Raw genomic sequence first — 24,860 nt, 5'->3', positions numbered from 1 at the left:
GATTGGATAATAAATATGATATATATTATATTTACAATTATTGATTTTTACTAAATAAATTTTAAAATAATCTAATGTAATTATAATGTAATAAATAAAAAATTAAATTTAAGTGAGAATAATTTATTCTTATTAGTATATTATATTTATAATTTCTCCTTCATTCCCTCAAGTTAAGTACGATTTCTATATACGTATATTTTTATAATAATTATAATAATTAGATATTGGTAAAAATTATATATATTTTGTTTGAATCTTATAATTATAATTAATTTTGATCCCCAAAAAATGATTCAGAAAATTACAAAAAAAAAACCAAAAACCTTGTTAAGTGAAAGGAAGAAAAATAGATAATGTTAACTTTATAAATATTTTATTAAGTATATCTAATAAATATGTTTAAGTGATTAATAATAAATATCACGTGCAACGCACGTGCATATTACTAGTATTTACATTCTTCCCCAATTAAAAACCTTTCCTGTAAATATATTTACAATATTCCCCTAATTAAAAACCTTTCCTAGAAAAATATTTACAATCTTCCCCAATTAAAAACAGCGGTTGGTTTTGTTCCTCATTAAAAACCTTTTAGAATCCGAAATATATTTGCATTTCCCAAGTTAATAAAAAAAATCATACGATTAGGTGATTATAACTGAATAATTTGAATCGCATTTGGAGGGAAAGTGAAATCATATTTATTTAGAGGGAAGGTGAAATAAAATTTATTTACGGTTGGGCCATACAACCCATCATCATCCACGTAATGATTGAACGGTGACGAACCTCACTAATTTCTCGTAGTAAAGAGGAATAATTTTTTTTTATTTTTGCGGAAGATCAGTATATACTTTCCTATCTCCAGGAGAATTAACATACCTAAAATTTTCAGGTTGTTAAAATATCTTTCTTATGTTAAAATATCTAAATTATGCTTGAATTTAATCTACGAGTTTTTATATTCTTCTTAATAGCTTAATTATGCTTGAATTTCAATCTGGGAATTTTTATGTTCGCCTTATTAAATACGAGTAGTATTTATTAATGGGAAATGTTTCTATATGATCTCAACAACATATAAGTTATATGCGATCTCATTTGTAAGCCGTTTGATTTGAATTGACCGGCTATAATTACAATTGTTTGAACGGCATTGTTCATACCACAATGTCACATCAATGTTTTATTTTCATGGTTTTTTTACAAAATATTTTTGGATTGAATTTTAGACGTCTCATCAGAAAATTTGGGCGAACCCAAAAAAAATAAAAATAAAATAATAATAATAATAGAAAAAGAAGAAGAAGAAGTGTTAAAATATCTAAATTATGCTTGAATTTAATCTACGACTTTTTATATTCTTCTTAATAGCTTAATTATGCTTGAATTTCAATCTGGGAATTTTTATGTTTGCTTTATTAAACAAGAGTAGTATTTATTAATGGGAAATGTTTCTATATGATCCCAACAACATATAAGTTATATCCGACCTCATTTTTAAGCCGTTTGATTTGAATTGAACGGCTACAATTACAATTGTTTGAACAGCATTGTTCATAACACAATGTCACGTCAATGTTTTATTTTCATGGTTTTTCTACAAAATATTTTTGAATTGAATTTTAGACGTCTCATCAGAAAATTTGGACGAATCTGAAAAAAAAAAAAAAAAAAAAAAAGGGTAAAAATAGATTGACAAAAATACCCCTATAATTTTTAAAAATATTCCGATAATTTTTCATCATCAGAAATATTGTTTTAAGGGTGGAGTTTTATTACCAGAAATATTGTTTCAAGGGTGCAGTTTGTATAGATCCTAGGCTCTAAACAATCAAATTAAAGCCAACCTTCGATAAATGTGGCTTTTCTAAACAATCAAATTAAAGCCAACCGTCCAGTGGCGATAAATGTCTATTGGAAATTTCTGTGATAGCTTTAAAATACAGTTTTATATTTATTTATGAAGTTCAAAGCTTCAAAACCTTGAAGTAGTTTCTTGCGGGTTTCCTCTTCCAGTAGTTTCTAGTGTTTCATCCCCCTGTTCCAGTCTTCGTTGTCAGGGCTTCAGACTGCCAGCGCTTTCTCTTTCTCATTTCTAACTGCTTCATACCTCAGTTTCATAGGTTTCATCAAGGTTTTGTGCAGGCTTCATTCCCATCTTTGATGGCTACTCATCAAATTCTGGTCAGGTTATTGGACGGCCGCACCAGATGCATCCAGATCGAAAACCCTAGAATCACTGGTTCATCCCTTAAGAATCCGATCAGCGAGAGAACTGGTATCCCTGTTCCCTTTCGAAGATTGGTGGCTCTAACCTAGAAATCTCTGAAACTAGCTTGCTTTCATTCATCAATGAATGGCCTGTTCCCTTCTTGTACCCTACTCTTGAGATTGAGAGGTTGGAAAGGGAGGTTTCGGATCTCTTTTGAGAGAAGCGGCAAACAAGGCTGGGCAAAAGAAGACCAACAATTTTGATGCCACTCGTGATATGAGTGGAAGGAGGCTCCGTCATGTGAATGCAGAAAAAAGCTTGAAGAATGGAAAATTGCAGAGAAGTTCTTGACGAAACAGTCGAAGAGTTTGAAGAAGAAGAATGGGAAGGATGTGGATAATTATCTGGAGAAGTATAAGGAGGAAACTGCAAAGTCTATGGAAGAAATAGATGAGGCTGTTATTGCGTCGATTGATTTATGCAAGGGGAAAGCGTAGGGTTTTACATGAAGCAGAAGGAGGTTCCAAAAAACTGAAGCTATGATAAGATTTTGGAAACCCTACTTTCAGATTTACCATTGTTGATTTTTGCAGAAGTGATTTGACTCTGTTGTTACTCCCCTTCTCGCTAAATTCCGTCTTTATTTATTTTCTCTTGTCCTGCTTGAAAGGCTTCGCGCTGGGGTTCAGTTATTTAGATATTATACATTAAGGATATTGTTTTTATGAGTCCATTTAGAAATAAGTCACCTCTTAAAAAATCTATTTTTGATATGGATATTTTTGACCTAATTTTTAAGGACATTTAATCTCATGGGCATCATGAATATGAATAAATAAATAAATTTTTAAAATTAAAAATTATAATTCTATTAAGAAAACATTTGGATCTTTAGTTTCAATTGTTTTTAAATGGACCACCTATTTCCATACATCTTTAAGATGGATTCCGCAAATGTAAAAATGCAATCCCCGCCAGCATGAAACAATTTTCCATACATTAAACAACTTAGAGATTGGATTTTTTCCCTTACATTCACAACTTACTTAGAGGGTGACGTACAAAAATTATTTGGTCCTGACCACGTCAAATGTTTACTATGATGGTAGGATGCTTAAAGATGAAGAAGAAGAAGAAGAAGATGATGAAGAAGATGATGAGGAGGATAACATGGGCAGTGTGTAGATTCTCACAGGAAAGATAACACGAGTGCTTACTTTGACAATTAATTTCAATGCACTTCCAGATATGAAGTTATGGAGATGCTAATGAAACTTTGACAATTTCAATGCACCTCCGGATATGGAGGTATGGATCCTTAAGGAGCAGTCTATTTCACATGTTCTTTGACTTCTTATCATGTCAATTTATTTTGTTGTATGAATTCCAGTCCTCCCAAATCAATTTATTTTGTTGTATGAATTCCAGTCCTCCCAAATCAATTTATTTTGTTGTATGAATTCCAGTCCTCCCAAATCAATTTATTTTGTTGTATGAATTCCAGTCCTCCCAAATGTGCCAATCTGAGATATGACATTATCTTATGGTGGTATTTAGTGGTTACATCCTAATTTTTATTCTAATATTTGTTGTTATTTTCGATCTCTTCTTCTGGGGATCTATCTTATCTGGACAGTTGGAGGATTACTAATTCTAAATCAGGATGGATGGAACACAATGTGTGTACGCGTGCTTCCATGAATGTTTTTTCTACCAAATATTTTTGGATTAAAAATTTGAGCGAACCTAAAAAAATAAAAAATATTTATTTAAAAATAGATTACCAAAATGCCCCTATACTTTTTAGGGATATTCTGGTAATTTTTCATCACCAGAAATATTTTTTTAAAGGTTCGGTTTGTATAGAGCTCAGGCTTTAAGCAATGAAATTAGAGCCTACCTTCAAATAGTGTTGAGAAATGTGGTTTTACTATTGGAAATCTTTGTGATAGCCTTAAAATACATTTTTATATTTATTTATAAAGTTCAAACGTCAAAAACTTGAAATCTATTTTTTTCTCATGTCCATATATCTTGATGTCGAGATGATCAATTTGAAGATATTGGGGCATCAAAACAACCTCTTCTAGTAAAGTTTTTGAGGTAGGCTCAAATTTTATTGCTTAGAGCCTCGGCTCTATACATACGTTTCCCTTCTTTTTAATATTTTTATCATGTGCGCCTTTATTTGAGCCTCGGCTCTATATAAACTTTTCCCTTTTTTTAATATGTTTATCGTGTGCGCCCTTGTTAGATCTATACATGCCCCAAATGTTATTTCAAAATTATTTGTAAAATAAAAATAAAAAATAAAATATTTGGAGGTGCACCTTACCTCTACAGCTACGGATGCATCCGTATGCCAATTGCACCCTTGTTAAAATATCTCCATGCATCCGTATGCCAATTGCACCCTTGTTAAAATATCTCCATGATTGTGTAATATTTTACCAAGCATAGAGATATCTCAAGTTGGGGATATCTTATTTAGAGATATTGAGCATAGAGATATCTCTAGTTAGGGATATCTTATTTGGAGATATTATAAAATACCACAAAATTTGTCGTCCTCTTGACTACAAGAAATAGGTGAGATTCGACACCATCAAATCAATTGGGTGAAGATTTATAATTTTTTATTCAAAAATTTTATGTTATATTGGATTTGTTCTTAAACAACGACATCATGGAAGGTGGTGGAAGTTCAGTAAAGAAAGTGAAATTCGTGGATTGGTGCGTATTGGGGAGATTGGGTTTGTTCTTAAAGAACGAGTCCATGGGGTAAATTCAGCAAAATAAGGGAAATGGTAATTTTTTGAGTAATGACACTATAGGTGTGAGAGGGTCTCATAGTATCATTACTCTTATTTTATTAACAATATTTATATTTATGGAGTAAAGAATTGGATGGTTTATGTTTAGGGATTGTCCACAAGAGACTATTTACTTTTTGTACAAGGAGTCAATCATTCATGCCTTTTGGATTTAAAAATGGGTGGTTGTAAAAGTGTCTCGATTAAGTACAAGTTTCTTACAAAAACGTCTTGGACTTCGTGACCATCTAATGAGCGGAAATAGTTGTGACTTTTTGTACAAAAAATAAATAGTTTCTTTATAAATAATTCAGCATGCTTATAGTACTGTAGTACCCAAGAGATTTACTTTTAAATTTTAGTGCTATAGTACTATAGTTTAATTTTGTATTTTATCACGTATGTCACTAAATTTGTTGGCATTAAACTTGGTATTAATCTGATTTTGGTTAAAGATTTATGGAGTGCGAAGTCAAATTTTTTAAGGGAAATTGATCCAAATGTTCATAAAAATAAACTATTTAAGTATTTAAATTTGTGGATCTACTCTAACTCAAGACTATGTTTTATTCAAAAAAAAATAAAAAAATATATCAAATAATATATAGAATACGTTAAATTGTTAATCTTTTGTGGGTATTTTGATAATTTGTCTAAGAAAGAGGTGAATTATTCTATTTTCCCTTAAAAATCAGGATTTAAAAGAACCTTTCAAAAACATTATGTACGAGATGACCTCATCATTGTCACAAAATCGACAAAGTATTTTTCTTGAAATTATTAGATATTCCCCTTGTATAATGAGATCTGTTGCTACTAGTATTAATAGTTTTTATACTAGAACTCCCATTATCACTATAACTTTTCCCCTCACTACATATGTAACTATATATATAATTGTCATTACAATTGTTGCTACCAAATGAAATGGACTCGATTTCACAACGAATATAGCTGTGAATGCAACCATTAATATTAATATGATCATGCCAATTGTATCTAATGTCATGCATAACGATCATAGTAAGGGTTGTAACTCTTAGATCCACTCTTGAGATTAACATGCTCATATATAAAATGAGCATGATCTCCACGCTTTTATCATTTAATTTTTTTTTTTTTTTAGATATTAATTTGTTCCAAATATTATGATCTCCATGTTAAAGATTACATGCTCTAAAAAGTCAGATCTAAAATTCATTTAAAAAATACATCATAAAGAGATGCCACATATATATAAGTCATCCAAGTCCCAAGATTCCTAGAAACCGTGTCCAATAGGCGCGATAATATGTAAGATTTAGGGTGTGGTTCGTATAAGGATGAGGCTCTAATCAATCAAAATAGGGCGCACTTTCATATATAAGATTTGCGACGGATTGAAAATTTATTTTCATATCTAATTATAGTCTAAAGCTTCAAAAATAGTACAGATTGAGCGACTTGAAAATCTTGAAATTTGACCGTCTAGAAAATGCATTACAATATGCACTATTTTCAAAACTTGAAATTCATTTTTTCTCATGTTCATACATATTGAGGTCGAGAATTTTTTAACATCGAAACAACCTCTTCTAGATTTTTCTAGATTTTTGAGGTGCACCTTAATTTGATTGTTTAGTGCCTCACCCTTATATAAACTTTTTAAGATAAAAAAGAAATTAAAAAAAAAAAAAAATACACATTAAATGCTATAGATTCCCACGTCTTATCTTAAACCACATAAATTAACACACAATCCCATGGGTACTCTTAATAGAATACCTTGCTTAAAAGGTCCCACATCGCCCTTAAAAAACCAAAGATTAAAACAGAGGTAACATTAAGGTAGACCAAGTGGCCTACATTATATTAGCCGTCTCATAACTACACAAAATAGGATTATCATGACGACATGAGCTAAAGCATAAAAAATAATCCAAAATACAACTGTTTTGAAACACACAAAATATAATAAAGGGGAATGTCTATATAGAGCCGAGGCTTTGAACAATCAAAAGGGGAATGTCTATATAGAGCCGAGGCTTTGAACAATCAAATTAGAGCTTGTCTAAAAACTTTAACCAGAAAACGTTGTTTTGATTCCCAAATATCCTCAAATTGACCATCTCGACATCACAAAATACACAGGCATGAAAAAAAAAAATGCATTTCAATTTTTGAAAATAATATATTTTGTAACATATTTTTTGACGGTCAATTTTCAAGATTGTTAAGTTTTCATAGATCTATCAATCTACACTATTTTTGCAGCTTTAAACTTTATAAAAGAAAAATGAAAATATATTTTAAGGCCATTACAAAGATTTCCAATATTAAAACCACATTTCTCAGACACCATTTGAAGATAGGTTCTTATTTGATTGTTTAGATCCTAAGCTCTATACAAACCTCACGCACATATATAAGGGCACGGTTTTTATGTGGCCAGCCTGCATATTGTAAAAGTGCGGCTTGGCAATAAATATAATTTGATCCAAATTTGTAGAGAGTATATAATCTTTAACATGGAGATCATGAATGCGATTTTTTTTTTTTCTTAATATATATTTTGACTGTTAGTTACACTTGCTGTTAGTTACACTTTGTTTTTAGATGGACCACCAATTTTCATCCACCTTAAAGATGGATGCTTTATACCTTACCCAAAGGCATACATATCATGGGACACTCCATCCCTTAGTGAGCATCCTCCCCTTGATATCTATAACAAATGGTACTAAAAAAAAATGTCACTGCGGATTATTTTGGCAAATTAAACACACAGAAGCACCTCATAAATGAATAGTTCAATTACAATGACAATCCAGAAGAGCTAACAATTCCAGAAATGCGAAACAAATTTTATTTGAAACTCCGGAAATATGGAGGCACGCATGCGATGCCCACCAAAATTGGGATAAGAGGATCATTCAAAACTTTTAACTCAAGCCGCAAAAGGAAACCCTATCAAATTTAGCAGCAAGCACGATAATACGAGCACGCTTAATTTCAATGCTTATTATCTTCCTCTTCACAGAACTGAGTGTACTGATCCGCACCCATTAGGGAGCTCACCTCACCTGGATCGCTCATCTCCACCTTTATGATCCACCCCTCTTCGTAAGGGCTTGCATTAACCTGAGAAACAGATTATTAAGATTCCCTTCAGTTCCATATTTTTTAGTAGAATCATGGGGCCATACTGCATTACTAATACAAGAAAATAAATAATATAGCAATGTTGTGAAGCCAATCGCGAGTACTTCGACATTTGTGAGACTAGAGCATCAAGATGTTCTCATAAGAACTTGTTTGAGGCATACATGCAAACAAGGGTAAAAGACTAAAATTTTGAGAACATTTGAGGCTCCTCCAACAGATTCTAGATGCAAAACCATGTCATTATTGCTTACATTTGAAAATTTACCAAAAGAAAATGAAAAGAAAAACTGAAGTTGTTCGCTAACGCAAGACCACATGCTTTTTTTTATATTTCCATTTCTTAGTGCTCAACACTACTTGCCGAGTACTACTTTGTTGTCTTTCTGATCACCACATGCTCAGCCTTAATTGCACACACGCTTTAATAACTCGATGGAGCGAACATTGAAATCAGTGGTTAAGTAATTACTTCCAAAGACATAAAGAGGGTTTGTCACAGCAAAAGGTTATTCATAACCACGTGCCAGTTTCAAGAGGAGCATGGCAAGTAGAAAACAATGTTCTGAAGATGTGTAAGGGGAAGAAATGATATTTGTGTGAGCAGAGGTCCATGTTGGAAAAGAACCCAGTGAACTATGCTGCCCAATTCTATCCCAATGTCTTGGAGTGCAGGTGCCTTTTGATCCTCACACTCCATAAACCCCAAGCACTCCCACATAGCAGTGATAGACTCGGAAATCCCAATGGGATGGGAGTATGAATGGAGAATGATACCGTCTTTGTCTCGAAATAACCCACCAATACCTGTGGGGCCTGGGTTGCCGAGGGGGCACCATCAAAATTGAGTTTTATCAGGCCATTATCTGGTGGTCTCCACAGGGAGGCACGGGGTATTCTGAGGTCCAAGGGTCAACAAAGCAGACCACTTTAGGTGAAACTCAAGAGTGGGAGAAATGTTTGAAGTGGTTGCCGTGGGTTGCCCAGAAAATGACTAGGGACTTGATCTTGTCTCTCAATGCATCTAAGATAGCCCTCTGGCTATGGGGCATAGGTCCCACATCCTAACTTAGCAAGGAAAAAGTACAATATGTTATCCTTCTATGAAGATTTCATGAAAACATAGTTTTTATTGGAAAGGAAAACGCCCTTAGTCCAAAGAAGGAAAACATGAAATTTGTGCAATATTCCTTATGTCTAGATTCTTCCCTGAATTGCTGCTTCAGGTAGGACAGGTGAAGGTGGTGGTCAAAAGTGCAACTGGTTTTGCCTCCCAAATGAAATTGTCAACTTTGCACTAAAAAATGTGCAACTGGTGGGTTCAAGGGGGTGCATGACCCAATTCTTGATCCTTTTCAACTGATCGGTTCAGAGAATGATGGGTCTCCATTCCTAATGCCCGATTGGAGGACCTACAACATGGGTCTATTCATGTCAAAACCAGGTTGAATGAGCCACTCCAATCCTTTTTTCATAAGATTATTTTGATCCAGCAGTTAAACAATGATTCCCAGAGTGTATGGATTCATTAAAATATGCCTGTTTGATCTAAAATTGTCCAATTGGCCAGCACTTAAATGCCTTGCCAAGGCATGATTGACTCCACAATTAGGAAAAATGACAAGCATGCATGCTCCTGCTAGATCAGCATAAAAAATATTGAATTTAGAGACAGTCATTAATCTTGAATGCATATTAGGTCGGTTCTGCTTCTACGAGGAAGCACCTCAAAAGATCCAGTTTTCCAGTATGAACGTTGAAAAGTTTCAAGTTCAATTATCAGTCTTAAGATTTGAACTAGCGCATTGTGGTTGTTGGATGAGCAAAATCAATCCGATCAGTCAGGTTTTATTTTAACAGCATTGCTCTGCACCAACAAATGAAATAAAAGAGAAGACAAAATTTAAGAATAAGACCAAGACTTCCCCAACAATAAATAACAGTCTATTTTCCAAATTAATTTTCTATACAATTCGTTGCTAGTTGCATCCCTAGACATGTTTTCCAGTTGCCCACTATATTCACAGAAGTCCCAAGAGTTAACAATTGCCCCACAGCTAGAAGTGCGATACTCAAGTAGAACATATCAAACTTCCACAGGCATTAAGATTTTCCGTGTGGTTCAACATTAGTGAGCCACATGTATATGCAAGTGTGGCTTTATAACAAACAAATATGCAGTGATTCAGTCATAAGAAATGTTTCACAGCTAGATTGATGTTTTCGTAACACAATACATAGTGGATTCTTTATGAAAGTTTCTTCATTTGCATTTCTTAAACACACAAGAGTAATATCATCTAAACGCCCTCTAAATTACTCCATGAATCTTGACTGTGAGTATTACTTGAGTAGGTACTAGAACTATGGCCCACTACAGCACATCCGCACCAACATCCTTACCTTTTCTAATGGGTAATTATGCCACCTCCTATTTCACTAGGCAGCTAGACCATTTAGGGATGCAGCACATGCAATTAACAAAAATAATAATAATAATTATAAACTACTTGCAATTCAGATTCTCGTTCACATACAGAAATACTGATAGCTGAAAACTATGATGATGGATGCATGATGACTGGACAGTACTAATAAATCAGAAATACAAAGTTACTTCATCCCTAGGCCGTAGTCATACAGTCATCTCTTTACCTACATAAGATTCAGATAGTAATCCTGCTACAAAATCATTATGCAAATGGGAATCAAAGTTATGTAGCTTGCTTAACATAGCAAGAATATCTGCCTTGGATCAGTAAAATAATAGAGGATCCTCATTCACATTGAAAGGCATAACCACATTATATAACATTAAAATTTCAACTCACCAGACCAGGAGAGCTGCTGAGTTCGCCGTTGACTTCCACTACTTTCCCCGAAACAGGTGAGTTAACATCACTGGTCGCCTTAACACTCTCTACTGCTCCAAAACTGTCACCTTTTGTCACAGTTGCTCCAACTTCAGGCAATTCAACATAAACAACATCTCCCAAGTGGTCCTGAAATTGAGAAGTAGCAAACAAGTGAGTACCCAGGAGTGGCACATATATTATTAGAAAGTGAAAAAATTTCAACATGGTGACACGAAGATTATGGTAGTCATCTGCACAATTTTTATGACAAAATAGAAGCAGCATTAAATACTAGGATAAAAATAAGGAGAATAATACTACAATACATTGGACTATGGAAACCATAGTCCATTGAGGTCCTCAACATCCAATGAAAATGATGGAAAGTGACAGAGAGAGAGTGGGACCCAGTAAAACAGGATAGATACACACTCTCCCCATCACTCCCCACCATTTAATTGGATGGTGATGACCCAAATAAACAATGGTTTGCCGTATTCAACAGATTATAGCAGGCTTCCCCTAGGATCCCAAGAGAAAATATAAGCAGCTACCCATTCTAGGGTTTGATTTTGAGACATACAAGAGCAAAACCTTCTGATAGATTTGTGTTTGTCACCCATTCCGAGGCTTCCAGTACTGAAAATCCAAAATAAATTAGAAAAACTACCACTTTTGGTAAGAATGTGAAAGATAAGAACCTGAGCATGATCAGTAATTCCAACAGTAGCAGAAGAGCCATCAACCTTTACCCATTCGTGAGTATCAGCATACTTCAAATCTTTCAATACTGCAAAGTGTAGAATGGGTAAAAGTATCAACACATCATGAAAATTAGAGAAGGCATTTTATTTATCTCAAACTCACTACCTGCATTCATATTATCAACAGAAACTAAGACATGAAAGTTGAGAAATGAGATATAAAGGATGAGCTTGTGCCTTTCTTTTAAACTAATGAAAAGTAAGGTAAAACCACAACGCAAATAAAGAAATCTGTTCACAGAAAAATCAAAAGACAAAATCTGAAATTTTCTTTCATTAATTTTATAAAGACAAGCTGATTTTCTAGAGAACTATTCACCGATAGGCTTTGAAGGTAATTATCCATTCTTAATCCATGGTACAAGACTACTATTGCTCCAACTGAAAAAGGCTGCATACATCTCCCAGTTTGTCCCAAATGACCAACATTTCTTTTGAGAAAACAATATATCAAGAGAAATTCTCTATTTAAGTACGTACTACAAGGAATGTTACAAATCTCCTCCTCTAGATTTCCCAGTGAAGATTTTACCTTTACTTTTTCTCATTTGGTTTCCCAATGAGATAGTGGCTCTGGTAGTCTTCAATATTCGTATTTTTGGGTATCTCTTTTAAAATTCTGAGTTGACCAAAGCCAGGAAAAATTGCAAAAAAGGAACAAAATAACAAAGATACAAAAATAAGAAAATGCAAAATGTATTTTCCCATATATATATATATATATATATATATATATATATATATATGGAAGATACTACAAAACGCCTATAGGCGAAAATGAACAGTGATTTCGCCTACCCTCATTACCGTCCAAAGTTCATCGCACGATCACGATTGTCCGGTAGTGTTTTATTCTTTTTTATTTTTTTTCTATAAATCCAAATGACCTGAAATTTAGAGCGTATGTTCATCAAAAATAGGCGAATCTAAAAATAGGCGAATCTAGGGAAAATATCAAAAAAATATTTTACATGAAAAAATTTGATCAAAACCCCGAAAAGTTTTGGGGGTATTTTGGTCAATTTATTTTTCAAGAATTATTTTTTATATATTTTTTGTAGATTTGCCTATTTTTAATGAACACACGCTCTAAATTTCAACTCATTTCAATTTGTAAAAAAAAAATGAAAAATAAAACACTACCAGACAATTGTAACCGTACGATGAATTTTGGACGGTCATGAGAGTAGGCAAAATCAATGTTTAATTTCGCCCATAGGCGTTCTGAAAACTTCTCCTATATATATATATATATATATATATATATATGGGATTGCTACAGAGAGACCATTTGTTTGTACATGGAGGTCACCGTCTTGTCCCTTAAATATCAAAATGGATAATTGTAAGAGTGTCACTCAATAGACACAAAGTTCCAAAAAAAAAAAATTCTTGAACTTTTCGTGATCCATGCATAAAAGATAAATGGACTCTTTGTAGATAATCTCTCTCTCTTTATATATATATATATATATATATATATATATATATATATATATATCTCAATTAAAAGCCAAATTTTATATTTCAAATTTGCCTGAAGATTTGAAACTCTTATGTGATCCAAATGTTACAAGTAATCCAAACTCTATAAAGTTTAACAGGAAAAGAAAAAAAAACATAAAATGAAGCATTTTTCTGGAAACTGATAAAACATGAGTACACACAAGGCCATACTGCATTTCGAGACAGCGATTTTCTTTCAAACTAAAAGAAAAGAGAAAAAAAACAATTTTTAGCAACACAACAAGCAGTCATTTTCAGGGAAAGAAAGTTATATCCAATCTGATCTGACTCTATTCAAGCCATTCATCAGTAAGGAGGAATCCATGCGAAAAGAAGATAAGGCTTTCAATCACAATAGGAAAAATACAGAGCTAAAAACAAAAGGAATTGGCAGTAAAAAGTAGAAATCATTCAAAGAAAAGAAAAGGAGGGTTACCAGAAGAGAAAGGCCTGTAAAAATTGAAACTAGGTTTAATAGAGATCCTTAAGTATGAAGCGGCCCTTGAACCCCAGAGCCTGGAAGCCATGGATGACTCTACTCAGATCTCAAACAGATCAAAGGATCGCTCTCTTCCTCTCAGTGGTTGGTGTTTCTAGGGTTTGTTTTTGCGTTGTGCGGAAGATGCCATGATGGTTGGCTCAATGTTCCAGCGGCAAATGGATTGCTGGTGGAGCAAGGGGGTTGGTGAATCTTTTCAGTTCCGTATTTTATACCCAATTTTGTGCTCTCCATACGAGAAGGAACTTTTGATAAATTCGTCAAATGATCCTAATCGTACTTACATTATTTTTAATTTTGGATGCGGTTTTTATTAAGGAAAAAATCCATTGGAAAATGTTTATATAAGGTTGCAACCTGAAAAATCAAAAATTAAAGATCTCAAAAATCCATCAGAAAAGTTTATTTTAATGCTCAAAACCCTCTAATCGATCATGTCGAGATGTATGAATAAAAAAAAAAATTGAGTCTTACGAATAGTGCATCGTGCAATACATTATCTAGACTGTTTATTTTCAAAATTTTCATATGTTTGGAAATCTACTTGATTTTAACCATTTTTGGAGTTTAAAAATTTATAATTAGATATCAAAACAGATTTTTAAATAATCCTAATAATTTTATACGCTAAAATTACATATTATGATAAAATTTGGAAGTGCATTTTAATTGAATTGTTTAAGGTTTCAACCTTATAGAAACCACACCCTTTGATAAGCTCGTATTGTTAACTTCAAATGAATAGGATGCAAGTACTACTTAGTTCGGGATGAAGTCTTGTACTCTATTCTCACAAGGGTATGACCCAAATCCCCATTGATTAAACATTTTTTGGAAAGAGGCTGGAGTCGTGATGGTAGCATCTCGACACTTTAATCGCCATGTTGTAGTTTCCATTCATATTGATACTACCCTATTAATACCTTCAAATAAACTATTAAACTATTTGAAAAAATAGACAATGGTATGTATTTCCCATTGAAATTACCAAAAGAAAAGAAAAACTTTACTTGCAGTTTCCATTAAGGCATAGGCTTTGTGAGACCGTTTACTATTGGTACAAAGATATCACAATTATTTATAACTATTTGCATTGTGAAGTTTGATAACTCAAGTGTCACAAAGTTCGAGAACATTTCTTTTGAACTTTTAAGCTTTGTTAATGGAATAAATGTAATTACCTAATTTTACATCCAATGGTCAAGATTAATTGTGACCACCTTGTACCAAAGGTAAATGATCACATTATATAGTTTTCTATAAAGTAAAGCATTAGCTTGAATTCTCATCTAAAATGTCCAATACCAACTATAAAATTTGAAGCTAATAAAAAAAATGTATGCAATGAGACTGTTTACTATTGATACAGAGAGGTCAAAATCACCGTTGCCCGTTAGATTTAAAATTGAGTAGTTGAGAATGTGTTATTATTTAGATATACAGTCTAAAACAAAAATTTTCGAATGTTATGATACACTTTCATTAATGAGATTTCACATCCAATGGTTAAAAATAATTGTGACCACTTTGTACCAAAAATAAATGGCCTCATAAGATACAATCCCACTAAAAATTGTATAGATCTTATGGATCTATGAACTTTAGTTTAGGGCGAAATAGATGGTCTACTTAATATGTTACACTATTTTTAAAGCTTAGCATCCTATTTTTCTTTGGCAGCCATGGTCAAGGCCCAGATAATGGATTTGGAAGTTTTAATATACCATGACTTTAATTTTTTATTAGTTTTGAGGTGAGGCTTAATTTATTTTGATAGGCTTACAACTAGGAGTGCCAATGATCTACGCCGGTCCTCAAGCTTCAGGCCGAGCTGGGTTCAAGCTTTGACGGGCCGATGCGCGGGCTTTCAGGTCGAAGTGCCAATGATCTAGGCCAGTCCTCAAGCTTCAGGCCGAGCTGGGTTCAAGCTATTAACGGGCCGATGTTTGGGCTTTCAGGTTGAGGTTTGGGCTTTCTAGCCGGGTCTAGGCTAGGCTGTTGCGGGCCATTCTAATTTTCGGGCGGGCTGGGCCGGGCCAAGCAGGCTCCTATCCGAGACGAAAGCCCGAACCCAGCCCTCTTAAACCCAGCCGAAACCCATACGCACACTCTCTCTGTCATTCAAATTTCCTTTGAATTTCTCTAAAGAATCTGGCACACCACAAAAAGAATCCTCACTAGGTTCCCTTGTCTCTCTCATCCAAATTTTCTCCGTCTCTCCTATCCAAATTCCCCAAATGTGTTTCTTTCAGTCTTGATCTGTTTCTGATCTTTGTTTAATGATCTTCATCGCTTTCCCCATTATGCTAATCTGCTTGGGGCCAGAGCCTCCATCTTCATTCTCTTATCAAAACTCCCCTAGTCTCTCTCTCTAAAGACCCATAGGAAACTTTTATTGCCTCCGTATACCCTTACAAGAAAAATACCCATTGAAATTCCTCTTGACCAAATTATCTCTTCGTTTTCTTTGGAGAAGCTACCTGGTTTCCAATCTGAGGTTGCTTAGTTTTCTTAGAGAGATGGTTGTCTTTTCTGTGCAACTATTTAGAGAATGTTTGAAGGAGAAGGCTAGAGAGAGAAGATGGAGACTTTTTGGGGGAGAGAGAGGTAGAGGTTAATGGCGAGAAGAGAGAAACGTAAGGTCTCACTACAGTTTGGTATCAAATTGATAGGAAAAAGAGAAAGGAAGGAGGTGGTGGGGGCTTACAATGGTTCGAGTGAATTAGGGTTTGCGGTAACAAGTTCTTTGTTACTGAATGAGATGAAATGGGAACCCTTCCATAGAGAGAGAAGGGGGGAGGGGCACCATATGCCCCCATCACTCTCCCTAACGCTTTTTTTAGATTTTAAAAAAGATGTTTTATTTGTTAGGGTTCAGTTTTTTAAATATATTTTATTACAAAAAGCTTTAGCATAATTTTCTATAGAATTTTTTTTTTTTTTGGGGTTACAAATGAGTTAAAAAAAAAAAAAAAAAAAGTTCAAATAGAGATCTTGAAAAAAGAGGGGAAGGGAGGCGGAGGGAGGTTATAGCAGGTAAGTGTCCTCTGTTTTGGGCCCAACTAATACCATGTGCTGACATAACATTAACCGGTGCTAATATAATGCACTCTGAGATTGATTTCCGAGATTGATTTCTTAGATTGAGCCGCCACTTGGCCAGGGCCATTGCTCTCTTGTTTACCGTCCCATTTTAGTCGAATTCTTTGAAGAAATTTAGGAGCTCTTCTTTAACAATGTCTCAAAATTCATGAAAGATTCGGAAACCATCAGGCCCAGGGCTAGACAATGAAGAAACCACTTCTAAGATTTCCTCCAAAAAGAATTCCTTCTTGAGTTCTACCTAGACATCTTGTTGAATACTTTGAATAGTAATATCATCAATATTGTTTGATCTCCTTCTAGAGGTATTTGTAGCATCAAAGTATTTCGTATTGTTATCTCTTCTTTTCATCCACTTGGAACGAGATCTCTAATACTTTTCCTCTGACTATAGAAGGTTCAGAGCCTCTCTAGAGTCTTTCTATTCGATAGAAAACCCCCCATATTGTTGTTCAGTTTTATTTAGAGGGATGATCTCACTATAACTGTTAGAAAGCCTTTGTGCAAGATCACCAAACTTCTCCTTCCCCCAGAGATTCAATGTGTTTTAGTATTTTCAATTTCTGGACAATGACAAAACCTTTCCATCCTTCCTCTGGAATGTGCTGCTAAACCGAAATCACCTCTCCCTCAATGACTTCCCTCCTAGCCACATTAACTCAAAGCGAAAAGGTTATGGGCTGTAAGCCTCACCTTTAGTATATAGGAGAAACCGAATATGATCTCTGTCCATTGTGGTAAGGCTTTTACCATCGCCTTTTGGAACTTTGCCTCTCAGGGGGTGTAACCAGAAATCCATCAAGCTTTGACATCTAGGATGCGACTGTTGAATTGTTCGACTGGTTCCACTTATATTGAAATCTATTAACTCACTAGTGTGAATGAATTTATTAAAGTAAGTGGTTTAAAAGCGGATCGGTGATCCGAATCGAACATCTCAAAAATTCATCCGGATTGATGAATCGGCGATCCGAATCTGGAATCGGTTGAATCGGTGGGATTAAACCTTAAAAAAAATCCGAAAAAATTATTAAAATTCATTATAAATGTTGTTTTTTTAAGAATTCAATAAGAAATGAGGGTACTCCATTAAGAATTTTCATTTCTTTGCATGAATATGCGAATATTGATATGTTCTTCCCTTGCATGAACTACTATTTACCATTTAATTTACATCACACAAAAGGATAAATATAGAATTATCACTCTTTGGCAGTAATTATAAATAATTTTGTCCTTTTTGTTGGGATCAAGTCCCATGTTGCCATGCAGGGTATTCTGCAGATCTTGCGATGGTTCAACTTTAAAATGTAAAAGGTTAAAAATTAACCTGACAGTTCAACATGAAAAATAATCACCATGTGTAGTGATAATATGTAGGGGTAGTTCATGAAGTTATATTTGTTGTTAATGCAAAATACTTCTATTGACAAAAATATTTTAATTTTTATTAAGAAAAATAATTTATTTATGCAACATTATAGATAAAAATAGCCTATATCAACCACTACATATAGAACAATAAATTTACATTGATATAGTGTCAATAAAAAATATATTTACAATGGTATAGTAGTTCACAATGCCAATACATATGGACTTGTCACAAATCTTCATTTCGACAGACATGCATTAGTTCCTACTGAAAAAAAAATGATATTTATGCAACATTATAGATAAATAAAAGTCTGTATAATTCACACTTAGAATCAAGAAAAAATTACATTAATATAATCATCCATAATGCTACTACACGTATATTTGGCACAAAAAACATTTACAATGATATAATCATTCAGTATGCCACAAATAAAATTTACAATGATATAGTCGGTACAATCCCAACTCGATTGCAATGATCACAAATAGTCGTACATCTCAATTACAAATATGTAATATAATATAATAAAAAATGCAAGCTCCAAACATGGCTACAACTCAATTATCAATAACATACATTTTTTGCATTAAAAATTTAATAATAAAATTGAAAATTACAAGATATTATAATTATCATACATGCCATAATTTTTTTACAATGATATTAACTTTAATTCCTCATGATAATACAGTTTAACAACATGTACTTTTTGCATTAAAATTTTAAAAAATTTAAAATACATTTTTAATGCAAAACTGTATTAAAAATATAATAAAGTTTAACATCATGTATTTGTTAATGTATTTTTTTTGCATAAACAACAAATTAAAAAATACAGTTTTGTATTAAAAATATAATAACATGCCACGATTTTTTTACAATGATATTCACTGTAATTCCTCATGATAATACAGTTTAACAACATGTACTTTTTGCATTAAAATTTTAAAAAATTAAAAATACAATTTTAATGCAAAACTGCATTAAAAATATAATACAGTTTAACAACATGTATTTGTTATTGTATTTGTTGGCATTAACAACAAATTAAAAAATATAATTTTGCATTAACAATATAATACCATGCCACGATTTTTTTACAATGGTATTCACTTTAATTCCTCATGATAATACAGTCTAACAACATGTATTTTTTGCATTAAAAATTAAAAAATTTTAAAATATATTTTTAATGCAAAACTGCATTAAAAATATAATACAGTTTAACAACATGTATTTGTCAATGTATTTTTTTGCATTAACAACAAATTAAAAAATACAGTTTTGCATTAAAAATATAACAAAATGCCACGATTTTTTTACAATGATATTCACTTTAATTCATCATGATAATACAGTTTAACAACATGTATTTTTTGCATTAAAACTTTTACAAATTAAAAATACATTTTTAATGCAAAATTGCATTAAAAATATGATACAGTTTAACAACATGTATTTTCTAATGTATTTTTTTGCATTAACAACAAATTAAAAAATACAGTTTTGCATTAACAATATAATAACATGCCACAATTTTTTTACAATGGTATTCACTTTAATTCCTCATGATAATACAGTTTAACAACATGTATTTTTTTCATTAAAAATTTTAAAAATTAAAAATACATTTTTAATGCAAAACTACATTAAAAATATAGTACAGTTTAACAGCATGTATTTGTTAATGTATTTTTTTGCATTAACAACAAATTAAAAAACGTAGTTTTGCGTTAAAAATATAATAACATGCCACAATTTTTTTACAATGATATTCACTTTAATTCCTCATGATAATACAGTTTAACAACATGTATTTTTTGTATTAAAAATTTAAAAAATTGAAAATACATTTTTAATGCAAAACTACATTAAAAATATAGTACAGTTTAACAGCATGTATTTGTTAATGTATTTTTTTGCATTAACAACAAATTTATAAATACAGTTTTGCATTAATAATACAATAACATGCCACGATTTTTTTACAATGATATTCACTTTAATTCCTCAAGATAATACAGTTTAACAACATATATTTTTTGCATTAAAAATTTAAAAAATTAATGCAAAACTGCATTAAAAATATAATACAGTTTAACATCATGTATTTGTTAATGTATTTTTTTTGCATTAACAACAAATTAAAAAATACAGTTTTGCATTAAAAATATAATAACATGTATTTTTTTGCATAAATAATCTATCAACATGAAATTTTTTGAACTAGAAATTTAAAAATAAAAATTAAAAATATTGTTTAATTCCTCATGATAATCAAAAACAATTTTTTGAAAAATCACAATTTTTCAAAAAAATCATGAACAAATAATAATAAAAAAAAAACGCAGTTCTTCATAGACCAATCTAACATCAGTCATTCCAACTAAAAAATCTGCCTCAAATCGAATAAATTACATCAAATTGAATACATGTTTTTATAAACAACGCTATAAGGAATCAAAGCTCTATAATATTAATACATTATTATCAAAATATTAAATAAAATCGATTGAATTGAGGGGGAAAAAAAAAAAACGCAGTTCTTCGCAGACATCAGTCATTCAATCTCAAAAATCAAGCTCAAATTGAATAAATCAGATAAAATTGAATACATGTGATGATAAACAACACTATAACGAATCAAAACCCTATAAATTCAACACATTATTTGCAAAATATTTACTGAAATTGAGAGAATGGCGGAAAAAAAAAAAACTCAGTCTATTTTTTTTTCACAGACATCAGTAATTTTTTCTCAAAAATCCAACTCAAATTGAATAAATATAATCAAATGGAATACATGTGATGATAAACAACACTACAACGAATCAAAAGCCTATAAATTTAATACATGATTTGTAAAATATTGATTGAATTTGATCGCATGGCGGAAAAAAAAAAAAAAAAAACACAGTTTTGACCTTTTCTTCGTGCACCCGTGCCTTCAAACTCAAAATTGATATGTATTCCTCCAAAATAATCATAAATTATAAACAAAAACTTCTGACTAACACTCTTACTATCAATCACCCTAAAATTTTACAAAAAATGATGCCTTCTTTCGCTTGAAATAAGTGAAATGGCGGAAACCCTAAAACTCACTCTTCGATCCAAATTTTTTTGATAAAAAACAATGCTTTTTAATTCGTTTTATTGACTAAAATGGATAAGAAATTTGAATTAAAGCCTGCAAGATTCGTTCATAAGGCTGAAAAAAGTGAAAATCGATAACAAAATGACAAAAAAAAATGAAATCCCGTGAAGAACACTGTGTAGCTCGTGTTCTTGTGTGTGTCTCGGTCTGACTCGCGATTCACTATTGGGAATTGCCCGGTTCTTTTTGGACACTGGCAATTCCCTGTTTATTCGTGGAATCGGTTCGGTATCAGACGATTCCCGAGTAGAAATGGGCGAGTCAGGCTCGCCTCGGTGATTTTTCAAACCCTGATTAAAGCAATAATTCCCTGTTTATTCGTGGAATCGGCTCGGTATCAGACGATTCCCGAGTAGAACTGGGAGAGTCAGGCTCGCCTCGGTGATTTTTCAAACCCTGATTAAAGCAATTCATTCTTGATGAAATTCTGTATTCAGTTCTAGATTCATCTTGCTATCTAACTTGAATAAAATCACCAGGCAGCCCCCCCAACCGGTATCTTTCATTGATATTATTCGAGCCATACACAGCAGAGACACACTGTCACACCCCAAGAATTTACAATACTATTATTCCTGAGATGTGACGGACAAAACATATATATATCTATTGATAGGACAAATTTACAGTGGCGAGGTCTTACATAATAAATAAAGAAAGCTAGCACAACAACAGTATCTTCCAAGGTTGATCTTGACTAGCACTCAAAATGAATCCGTAGTTATCCTGAAAAAATGTTTACAAAGTTTGATGAGTTTGGCTACTCAGTAAGTGATCATCATAATCCTAAAAATAATCATGATTGAAAGATATCAATATTTTCCAAAATGAGATCTATTAACAGAAATGCATCAACAGTTTCACTTTCAATAAATGCATAATTAAGTATAATCCGAGTAATTGAAATGCTTATAACACTTTTAACGGCAGTACATAATTCAAAGGATTTCACAAAATACCCTACTAGCGTCCCAAGTAGGTCACCTATATACCCCATCAGCATCCTGATGGGTCCACTTAATCCCTATCGGCGTCTCAGATAGGTCCACTTAATCCCTGCTGGTCCACTTATACCTCACCGGCGTACCGGATGAGTCCACTTAATCCCTACCGGCGTCCCAGATAGGTCCACTTATACCTCACCGGCGAACCGGATGAGTTCACTTGCATACTTAAATTATTTCTAAATCTCTTTAAACATTCGAAAGCAGCAATATCATGTACTCAACATATCACTAAAATCATTAATATGAATTTCACTTAAACCATTAATAACAATCTCTCTATAACATTTCAAAAATAACCAATCAAATATTTTGGGCTCGAATTTAGAAAGGTAGCAGTTTGTAAAGGCATTCTAGCATAATTGCCAATTTAATATGTATAGAAAAACTCTTATAAAAATTCAAGAATACGGAATTATCACAATTTATGGGATATCAATCCACAAATAAACATTTCACAACAATACTATAATCAATTGCAAAAATGTCAATTTCTTTTTTTTTAAATAATAAGGCAGTCATTTGCACATGAATTTTACAATGTCTAAATATTCAAAACAGTAGAAAGAAATATCACAATTTTACTAAAAGCAGAAATATTACATTTATTTCTAACAATAGACAAGAAAAATAAATAAATTTATTTTTCTAATTTACAGCATTCAAAATTTCTAACAAAGATAAAATATCACAATTTTTATTAAAAAGATTATTTTTCAAGATAATGAGGTCACGTGCGCATAAAATTTATCGCGCCTAAAATTCATGATAATAAGCAGAAATAATTATTTCATTTTATTTTTAAAAAGAATGGATTATTTTTCGAGACAATGAGGTCACTTACACACAAAACTGATAAAATAAAGATCCTAGACGGAAATATCACTATTTATTAAAAATAGACTATTTTTCAGAAAGACGATGTCACTTACACACAAAACTGATAAAATAAAGATCCTAGACGGAAATATCACTATTTATTAAAAATAGACTATTTTTCATAAAGACGATGTCACTCACACACAAATGTTTGAGAGGAAGCTTCCGATAAAAAAATTCGGTTCGAGAGAGGCGTTCACTGTGTTTCGACCAGAGAGAGAGAGATCTCAAAATTTTGTTTTAGGGTGGGAGTGCTCACATCCCCTATTTAAATTCTTATAACGTATTATTATATTGTTTTATTACGCTCTACCTCATACCTTAGGTGTCGCGTTAAAAGTCTGCTTTTATCGTATGAAAACCACGTCCGCTAAAGGACGTTGCCAGCTGCAAGCAGCAGGAGTCAAAAGCAGGCAAAAGAAAAGTAAAGGCAAAGGCAAAATCTTTTGAAAATAGTGATGGTCCTCAAGGACCATCATATTCAAACAGAACATCACCTATTTAAAAGCATATTTTCTCCTTTTTTTTTTTTTTTTTTTTTTTTTTTTGAAATTTTAGGATTGTTACATTCTTCCCTCCTTAAAGAAATTTAGTCCTCTAAATTTGTGTACCTGATTACTGAAAAAGATAGGGGTATTTTTCTCTGATTTCGTCTTCTCGTTCCCAAGTCGACTCTTCTCTTGAATGGTACTGCCATAATACACGGACTAAAGGAATCTCCTTGTTACGCAACACTTGCACCCTTCTATCCAGTATCAAAATTGGCTGCTCAATGAAGGTTAGGTCCTTCCTGATCGGTAAAGGTTCATATTTTAAGATATGGGACGGGTCGGGCTGATATTTTCGTAGTGAAGATACATGAAAGACATTATGGACATTTGCTAATTCGGGTGGTAAGGCAAGTCTATAAGCGACACCTCTGATTCTTTACAGGATTTCAAATGGTCCGATGTAACGTGGGCTCAACTTTCCTTTCTTGCCGAATCTCATAATGCCCTTTATTGGTGAGATTTTTAGGAAAACTCGATCACCTTCCTCAAATTCAAGATCTCTCATTCGGTTATCGGCATAACTCTTTTTGCCGACACTGAGCTGTCCTGAGCCTTTCACGAATTAATGCTATTTTATCTGTGGTTATCTGAACAATTTCTGGCCCCAAAAGCTTTCTTTCACCAATAATTGTCACAACGTATGGGTGACCTGCATTTTCTTCCATACAGGGCTTCATATGGTGCCATTTGAATACTGGCTTGGAAGCTATTATTATAAGCAAACTCAATCAGGGGTAAATGGTCATCCCAGCTTCCTGTAAGGTCAATAACACAGGCCCTCAGCATATCTTCCAAGGTTTGGATGGTCCTCTCCGATTGTCCATCAGTTTGGGGGTGAGAGGCAGTACTAAAGGCCAGTCTCGTCCCCATGGCTGACTGTAGTCTAGCCCAAAATTTAGAAGTAAACCGAGTATCCCTGTCCGATACAATACTGACAGGAACTCCATGCAACCGCACTATTTCCTTAATGTACAGCTGAGCCAGTCGATC

At 32.8% G+C, this 24,860-nt stretch overlaps 1 protein-coding gene across 2 annotated transcripts; it reads right to left on the bottom strand.

Annotated features, from left to right (window-relative positions):
- Positions 1–7,776: 7,776 nt before the first annotated feature.
- LOC18443226 (Single hybrid motif superfamily protein) lies at positions 7,777–16,770 on the bottom strand. Of its 2 annotated transcripts, none has more exons than XM_006853418.4 (4): positions 13,734–16,770; positions 11,729–11,817; positions 11,004–11,174; positions 7,777–8,151 (listed from the first exon to the last, which is right to left on the bottom strand). In XM_006853418.4, exons 1-4 carry the CDS (start codon positions 13,822–13,824, stop codon positions 8,023–8,025), a joined length of 480 nt encoding a protein of 159 aa, XP_006853480.1. In that variant the 5' UTR covers positions 13,825–16,770; the 3' UTR covers positions 7,777–8,022. The 2 variants fall into 2 exon arrangements, with proteins under 2 accessions (XP_006853480.1, XP_088713904.1); XM_088857778.1 differs by having other exon boundaries at positions 11,611–11,817; positions 13,734–13,981.
- Between the last annotated feature and the right edge of the window lie 8,090 nt (positions 16,771–24,860).

This window comes from Amborella trichopoda, chromosome 2, assembly GCF_054954075.1.
Source record: "Amborella trichopoda isolate Santa Cruz 75 chromosome 2, AtrichopodaSantaCruz75HAP2 v2.0, whole genome shotgun sequence".
NCBI classification, from domain to species: Eukaryota; Viridiplantae; Streptophyta; class Magnoliopsida; order Amborellales; family Amborellaceae; genus Amborella; species Amborella trichopoda.
Note: the sequence above shows the minus strand (reverse complement) of the source record. Positions and strands in the feature narration are given on the sequence as shown.